At 46.3% G+C, this 8,785-nt stretch overlaps 1 protein-coding gene across 1 annotated transcript; it reads left to right on the forward strand.

Annotated features, from left to right (window-relative positions):
* Positions 1 to 5,951: 5,951 nt before the first annotated feature.
* LOC147107432 (uncharacterized) lies at positions 5,952 to 8,034 on the forward strand. The gene is made up of 2 exons (XM_086007410.1): positions 5,952 to 6,402; positions 6,515 to 8,034. Exons 1-2 carry the CDS (start codon positions 6,297 to 6,299, stop codon positions 7,339 to 7,341), a joined length of 933 nt encoding a protein of 310 aa, XP_085863536.1. The 5' UTR covers positions 5,952 to 6,296; the 3' UTR covers positions 7,342 to 8,034.
* Positions 8,035 to 8,785: the final 751 nt, after the last annotated feature.

Raw genomic sequence — 8,785 nt, forward strand, 5'->3', positions numbered from 1 at the left:
TCGGAGGTCAGGGCTGAACTGCCCAGCAAATCACTACACAACGTTTATATACCAGTGTGGTCACCACCGGTATTACAGTATACAGCAGCCAAGAGAAAGTAGTACATCTCTTAAGGTAGTTCTCTTAAGGTGGAACAGGTTACATACACCACAATCCTCCCTTTTTAGCTTAACAGTGTATATCCCCATTTAACATAACATAATAACATATATATATATATACAACTTCATGCAAAACAGTTCAAAGATTCAGTCTCTGAGGAGGCCTCCTGATCCGAGTTGGATAACGCCTTTCAGGGGTCTCTGATTCTCGTTGCTGGGGTGACTCATCTAGTTGATCTCTTATGGATTGGACATCATCATCAGGTACATTCACTTCTGAGGTAGATGCTTCAGGTTCACTAACTTCTTCTACTGGTGTCTCTGTCGTAGTCATGGGTTCGACCCTTGTTCTCGATTCTACAAGTTGGTCAGCATGACGTCGTATTACGGTTTCACCAATATCTACCGTGTACATCAGGGGTCCTTGTCTGACACGAATTGTTCCCGACTGCCATTTCTCATTCTTATAGTCCCGGGCTAACACTGGTTGTCCTATTTCGAAACTCCGAGTGGTCCTGTTATTTATGTGCTGGAACTGTTTGTTTTCTACTTCCCTCCGCACATTTGGTTTTAACAAGTCCAACCTGGACCGCAACCTCCTGTTATAGAACATCATGGCAGGGCTTTGATTTGTCACTGCATGAGTGGCGTTTCGATATGCCATTAGGAAATTGTCCACCTTGTGTTGTAGTGGAATCTGGTCTTCGCTCATGGCCTTTATCGCCTTTTTGAACGTTTGTACAAATCTCTCGGCCAACCCATTTGTAGCCGGATGATATGGAGCAGAGGTATAATGTTTCACCCCATTCTTCTTCATGAATTTCTGGAATTCATCTGACACGAACTGCGGTCCGTTGTCTGAACATATTTGTTCTGGCAGTCCATTTCTTGCGAATATTGTTCTTAAAACTGCGATCGTCTTTTCCGAGGTAGTGGTCACCATCTTAATCACTTCTGGCCATTTAGAATGTGCGTCTACCGCAATTAAAAACATGGAGTCCATGAATGGACCTGCGAAGTCAATATGTACACGTTGCCATGGGGTTGAAGGCCATTCCCATGGATGCAGCGGTGCAATTGGAGGTGCATTTTGAACTTTTTGGCACCCTGAGCAGCTTTTAGTCAGATCCTCTATTTGTTGGTCGATGCCTGGCCACCACACATAAGCCCTAGCAAGGCTTTTCATCTTGACTCCCCCCAGATGACCTTCATGCAGTTCCTTTAGAACTCTCTCCCTTAATTTAGGAGGAATAATCACCCGTGTTCCATACATCAATGTTCCTTGACAGACGGACAGCTGTTCTCGTCTGGCTGAGAATGCCGGTAACAGTGGTTCACCATGAGCTGGCCATCCTTTCACTGTCAATTCGTAGACCCGAGACAGTGTCGGGCCGTTCCTGGTTTCTCTCTCAATACTTGCATTGGTGACTGGTAAACATTCGATGATGGTCGAGTGAAATAGCTCAACAGGGTCAACTGTCGGTGCCTCTTCCGCTGTAGGTAGTGGCAGGCGTGACAGCCCATCAGCATTACCATGTTGCTTTGTACCTTTGAATTCGATCTGATATTGATGTGCCCCTAGGAAAAGGGACCATCTCTGGAGCCTCTGCGCTGTCATCACCGAAACACCCTTCTTAGGGTTAAAAATGGAAACCAACGGTTGGTGGTCTGTCAGCAGCGTAAACTTTTGCCCTTGCAGGTAATGATTAAATTTTTTTACTCCCCACACAAGGCTGAGAGCCTCCCTATCTATCTGAGCATAGTTGCGCTCAGCGGAGGTCAATGATCTGGATGCGAACGCGACTGGCCTCTCCAAGCCATTTGGCAACTTGTGTGAGAGTACTGCCCCAATACCATATGGAGAAGCACCACAAGCCAAACGAATAGGCAGCGTTGGGTTGAAGTGAGCCAACACTTCCTCTGAGGTGATCAATGCCTTGCTTTTGCGAAAGGCTCTCTTACATTCCTCGCTCCACTTCCATGGTACTCCCTTCTGCAAAAGAGCGTTCAGCGGGTGCAGCACCGTGGATAAATTTGGCAGAAACTTATGGTAATAGTTAATCAACCCTAGGAACGACCTCAACTGGGATACATTATCTGGAGCAGGAGCCTTCACAACAACTTCGATCTTGTCAGGAGACTTATGAAGCCCCTCCTGGTCAATGACATGACCACAGTACGAGATCCGCCTCTGAAAGAACTCACATTTCTGGTGATTAACTCGAAGTCCATATTCTTTCAATCTGGTGAGCACCAGTTCCAAATTTGCAAGGTGTTCCTCATCATCATCTCCTGTAATCAGAATATCATCCAGGTAACATTGTGTGCCTGGAATTCCCTGTAATACCTGTTCCATGGCCCTCTGCCAAATTGCTGGAGCCGATGCCACTCCAAAAACCAGTCTATTATACCGATACAAGCCTCTATGCGTGTTGATCGTGAGATACTGGCGTGACTCTTCCTCAACTTCCATCTGTAAGTACGCCTGCACCAGGTCTATCTTGGTGAAGTGTTTCCCGCCAGACAACGAAGCGAAGATATCCTCAATCCGTGGAAGCGGATATTGCACCGTGTGAAGCACCGGATTAACAGTGATCTTGAAATCTCCACAGATGCGAACCTTCCCCGGTTCTCCCAGCTTGTTGCTCGATGAACGCTTCATGACGGGAACAATGGGCGTAGCCCACTCACTCCAGTCCACCTTAGACAGTGCTCCTGAACGTTCTAGCCCTTCCAGCTCAGCTTCCACAGCAGGTCGTATCGCATAAGGTACCGGTCTGGCTTTGAAAAATTTCGGGTTTGCATGTTCTTCAACCTTGATGTTTGCCGCAATTCCTCTCAGTGTTCCCAGTCCCTGTTGGAACACCTCTTTAGCATCGTCCAATATTCTGGACAATCGTTTAGGTTTGACATCTTTTTTACCGGAATCTACCGTTAGTGCTTTTAAGGAATGCCAGTCCATATTTATTCTCCTGATCCACTCCCGTCCCAGTAGTGGTGGATCTCCCTCAGGTAGCACATATAAGTCCATTCCTCGGCTTTCTTTGCCCTTGTGGACCACCTTTACCTTTATCTTTCCGATGGGGTATACTCTTTGCCCCGTGTATGTTTTCAATACAATCTCCGTATCCCGTAGGGGAATATGTGGGAATAACCTTTTGTAATCTTGCTTATTCATGACCGTCAATGCCGATCCAGTGTCCAATTCCATCTTCACTTGGACTCCTGCTATCTGAAGTGTGACCCAGATAGTTTGGAGGTCTGCTTCATTACCCACATTGTGTACTCTTAGACAACCCAGTTCCTTACTGCTGGAGTCTGAATCTGACTTCTGTTCATCCGAACTGTTCTTTGTCACCTTGTGTACCTTTCTGCACTTATCCTGCGGTGGCTTTTTGTTACTGGTCTTCTTTCCTGACCGGCATACTTTAGCTATGTGACCAAGCCTGCCACATTTTCTGCATTCCTGATTTTTGAACCAGCACTGGTTCTGATCGTGCGTTGTCTTTCCACAACGATAACACTTTACTGCACCGAAGGCCATTTGATTGGTGCTGAGTTCCGATGACCTTAGCTGAATTTCCGCAGTGCCTCTCGCTGCGGCTTCGTGCGATGCTGCAATAGTGACAGCTTTATCAAGCGTAAGATCATTCTCCTCTAGCAGTCGCTTTTGTGTTCCTTCTTTTAACAATCCACACACAAATTTATCTCTCAGCGCATCTGCTAGTCCTGTTCCAAACTGACAGTACTTTGATAGCTTACGCAGTTCAATTAAGAATTCAGCGTTGCTTTCTTCTTTCAGCTGCGTTCTTCTGTAAAATTTAAATCGTTCCGCTATCAGCAGCGGCGTGGGGTTTAAATGATTTTTCAGGACAGTAACAATATTCGCGAAAGTCTGATCCGCCGGTTTATCTGGTGATACAAGGTGCTTCAATAGCCCGTACGTCTTCGCACCCATTGAGTTTAATAAGGTTAGTGCTTTCTTATCATCTGGTACCTCATTTGCTTTACAATAAACTTCCATGCGTTCTACATACGTGGCCCAATCTTCGACATCGCTATCAAAAGCATTGATGTTACCATGTTTAGGCATCCTTGCAAGTTTCTTTAAATTTTCTTTTTCCCAAAATGGCGGCTTCCCGCGCTTGTCTTCTTCCCCCGCCTACTAAAATGGCGGCTTCCCGCGCTTGGCGGTTTTTTCCGCGCTCGTCTTCTTCCCCCGCCGACTACAATGGCGGCTTCCCGCGTTTGCCTTCTTCCCCCGCTGGCTGCAATGGCGATTGCCGTGCTGCTGCCGTTCTCGCCTCCCCAGCGGTTCTCAATTCCCCGACGCTGCTTTTTGCTCCCCCGCGGTTCCCGTGGGCATTCACGCTTCCCCTGCTGTTGCGCCTCTCAGCCCCGCTTGCAGGCCGGTCCTTTACACCGGCTGCGGTTGAGTTCTCCGCGGTTCTCGTGGCCTTAACGCTGCCCCAGTCGCTGCGCCTCTCGGCCCCGATTGCAGCCCGGCCCTTTTCACCGGCCGCGGTCGAGTTCTCCGCCCTTTTTTCTCCGTTTTCCCTCCCCTACTCCACAGCCAACGCGGCCGACTTTCTGCTCGTGTCGCTGATCGGCTTACCCACCACCGTGGTAGAAGGGATGATCACTGCCTGTCGCTGATGGAGGGCTTCGTGGTCAGAATTTTTCTTTTTAACCCGGGTTCTCGATGCCTCCCGTGCGATGTGGTGCTCAGCAGGATGATGAGGGCGGATGCCTCTTCTCGACGCCCGTTCTGAGGACGAAGCTGCCTTGGATGTAAAACTGCCGCAGGGTAAGATCGGACTCGTCGCCACTGTTGAGTCTGTGTGTCCCAGTTATGCGTATTATAAATCACTGGACACAGACACAAGAATAACTTTAACAGGTCTTTACTATTCGGAGGTCAGGGCTGAACTGCCCAGCAAATCACCACACAACGTTTATATACCGGTGTGGTCACCACCGGTATTACAGTATACAGCAGCCAAGAGAAAGTAGTACATCTCTTAAGGTAGTTCTCTTAAGGTGGAACAGGTTACATACACCACAAATAGCACTATCAAACTCCATGTGCTCAGGCCAAGGCAATCGAGTACCTGTCACCAATGTCAGACATAATGGGGCAGAAATTCGGGTCGGGGGCTTGCCGCGCGTGCAAGCCCCCGATCTGCACTTACCCGACGCGCCTGCCGTTCACCTCCAGGGACGCCTGGAATTCCTTTTTGAAAGAGAAGAATCCCGGGCAGCGTTTGACGTCACGCCGCCCAGGAGTGCAGCCAGCGCGAAGCCTGTAGCGCGCTGTGCAACTGAGACACGCCCCTTAAGGTCTCATTGTAATAGGACACGCCCCCAATCTTTCCAAGCAGCTGCAGAGGACTTTGTAGTTACACAGCTGCAGGGAAAGTAAGTTATCTGCAATTTTATGAATGTTTTGTGAACTTTTATAAAATTTTAAAAACGTTTAAATGATTTTGATGACTCTTAGATAGTTTTAAGGAGAATTGAAGCTATTTAAGCATTTTCTAAAGCCTTGAAAACATTCTATTAATTCTTTTCAGTTAATTAGTAAAGTGAAATGGCTGGAATGATTAAAAGAACTCAGAACTTCACTGATGATGACCTCAGCAATCTCCTCAACGAGGTGGAGGCGAGGCGCCTGCGCGTCATGGGGAATGAGCAGTCGAGAGCTCCGCGAAAAGGTCAGATGGCAGCGTGGTCGGAAGTTGCACAAGCTGTCAGCGCGACCTCCACCATTCCACGTACAGCGAAACAATGTCGCAAGAAATTCAGTGACTTGCTGCGATCTGTCAGGATTTGTACAGTTATTACTAAAGTGTACTGTAACATTGCTTAGAATTTAAGTTAGCCAGATTTCAAAAGGCTTTCTCAATGCATTTACTGCAGTCAATTTACTTCTTGGTAAAGTCACCTGAGGTAGCAATAAAACTTTATGGCTTTGGGGCCAGCTCAGGGATACCTACTGTTCTCTTATCTTGATTCCATTGCTTGGAGCTGTAAAACTTCAATCAAAGATGTAAAGAAACGCCCAACCCAGTCTTCAAAGCCTTCGCTGTCCATGTCAGAAATGCAGCTGTATGATTCTCTTATTTCTGGTGTAATTTCAGAGTAAAAGTGCTCACAACTCCAGGGAACACACACTCACAGGCGGTGGTGTTGCCATGCTGAGGGTTTTGACCGAACATGAGGAACGGGTCCAGCAGATGTACGAATTTGCTAGCAATCGCCCCGCGGATGAATCTCAAACAGACATTGCTGACCCTCAATGTGAGTTGGCCTGGCCAGCTATATGTTAAAAAAGGTTAGGTGTGTGCTGAATATCTGTGATGTGGCACATCGTGCTTTACCTTAGCAAATGTTTTCTGCTTCCTTCCCACAGCTGGACAGAGTACCTCTCACACACGGGATGAGCAGTGCGTGGAGTCAGCGGCCACAGAGGGCATTGGGGAAGGTTTTTCTGATGCAATGGCAGCAGTTACTGAGGTGGCTGAGGTGTTTGAGGAACAGGAGCAAACTGTCCTATGTCAGCAAGTGCAGCAGGAGTGTATAGAACCTGTGTCGCTGGCCACTATCTCACCATCTCCTGGCCCTTGTGGCTCTGTGCTAGTCACTGACGACTGTAGCTCCACAGGCAGACACCATATTGACACTTCAGTGCAGGTGGGAGGAACAGAAGTACAGCAGCACCTACAAGATGAGCAGCAAGATATTGCAGGTTTCAGGCAATTGCTGAGCTCTCTCACTGAGAAGGAAGTAGACGCTAAAGACTCTATCAGGCAGGGAATGGAGAATATTGACATTACACTAAATCAGATATCATCGCAGTTTGTGGTGCTTAATGATAATTATCTTAATCAGATATCATCGCAGTTGGTGATGCTTAATGATAATTCTCTTAATCAGATTTCATCGCAGTTGGTGATGCTTAATGAAACTATGATTGCACTAGTTAATTCGCTTGTATCTATCACTACTGGCATAACGCTGACTCCAGCACAAATGCCCTCCCCAGGTCACAGTGCAGAGCCACTTTGGTCCCAGGAGCCAGCAGCTGCGCCAGTCATGATGCAGGGCAGCGTAGAATTGCCTCAGCAACAACCCTTTCCTCAAGCCGCTGCTGAAGAGCAGGAACAATCTGACAGGGCCCTTGCAAATAGATCTGGAGGGCTCCAGTCACGGGTAGTGAAAAGGCGCAGGAAACGTTAGAGTGTCACCTTCAGCTCACTCCGCCACCTTCAACCCTCAGTCACACAGGCCAGTTGGCAAATCGTTAAATAGTTATATTTTTCACTTTATTTAAATGTTAAATGTTTTCTTACATATTTAAATTCAAGTGTTTATTTATGAAGGAAAGGATAGGTAACCTTATCGTTTCAGCAGTACACCCAGTAATCAATGTTGAAAGAATTTAAACTTTTATTTAACTTCAAAAACTTTTACAACAAATGTTACAAAATTGTAAAATAGCTAGTTTGCATTTTGAAATTCTGTATTGCAGTAAGAAAGTAAAAATTACTGTAAATGTTTACACTTTCTTTTCTAACAGTCACCATTTTGCACATGTTTCAAAACGTTAAAAGAGGTAGTTAGCATCTGAATTTTTGTAATTTCACTAAGAATCAAACACAAATTAGTTAAACCTGTTTACAAAGTGATTTCAAAACTGTTAACGTTAACATTTTTAAATTGCATAAAATAGGTCATTAACATCCTTGAACGAAGAAAGAAAGACAAGTAAAGACGAACTCTTTCCAATAACACTTCCTCACTGTTCCTGTCCATAAATTTTTTTAAAGTTCATAACTGTTACTTAAAATTTACAAGTTATTCACTTTATACATTGAAACTGAATCTGAAAAGTGTTTGATTATGCAATAAAAGGTCACTGTTTCACTTCAATATGTGTCTGCTTCTGTCTTTGCCTTGCGGGGGGAGGGGTAGGTACAGGGCGTAACTACCGCGTGAAGGTGTTGGCTACCAGCAGTTCGCGAGCAGCCTTAGATTCGGCGGCACTTGGCTCCTCCCCATGAGACCTGGCAACATGCACATTGCCATCGCCTTCATCCTCCACTTCAACAGGCAGAGGGAGAGAGAGAGACTGGGACAGAGAGAGAGAGAGAGAGACTGGGAGAGAGAGACATTGATCGCATATTCTATTCTCTCTAGGCTGCCAGGATTTCTTGTATCTGCCTTTTTCAATTTCCAGTTGGTGGTCGCTTAGTCTGTACCTGGTGAGGGTCTGTCTCTGTTTTGTGTCTCTGATGGTCGTGAGGTAGTCTGCCAGTTTATATTCTCTTTTTAGGGCCCGGTAACATTCTAATCTGCTTTGGCTTTCAGTTATTTTGTTCCAATGTTCCAGGTAGGTTTCTTTGCATTTTTTAATGATTTGGTTCACTCGGATTGGTGTTTGGACGGCTGTGTTGGTCTGGGGCTGGTCAGGGTCCGGCTGAGTACTTAGTTTCAGTAGCAGCTGACTCAGGGGACTCTTTTCTGGGTTTAGCTCTTGGGTCTGAAAGGCTTTGAAATGAAGGGTGTCTGGGGAGCTAGATTTGAGGTGATTTAGGAAGTTTAGTGCTCGTTTTTGGATGTTTATTATCAGTGGGTATCTGCCTAGTTCGGCTCTGCATGCATTTGTTGGTGTTTTTCTTTG

This window comes from Somniosus microcephalus, chromosome 14, assembly GCF_052327205.1.
Source record: "Somniosus microcephalus isolate GS21.2 chromosome 14, FLI_Smic_1.0, whole genome shotgun sequence".
Taxonomy (NCBI): domain Eukaryota; kingdom Metazoa; phylum Chordata; class Chondrichthyes; order Squaliformes; family Somniosidae; genus Somniosus; species Somniosus microcephalus.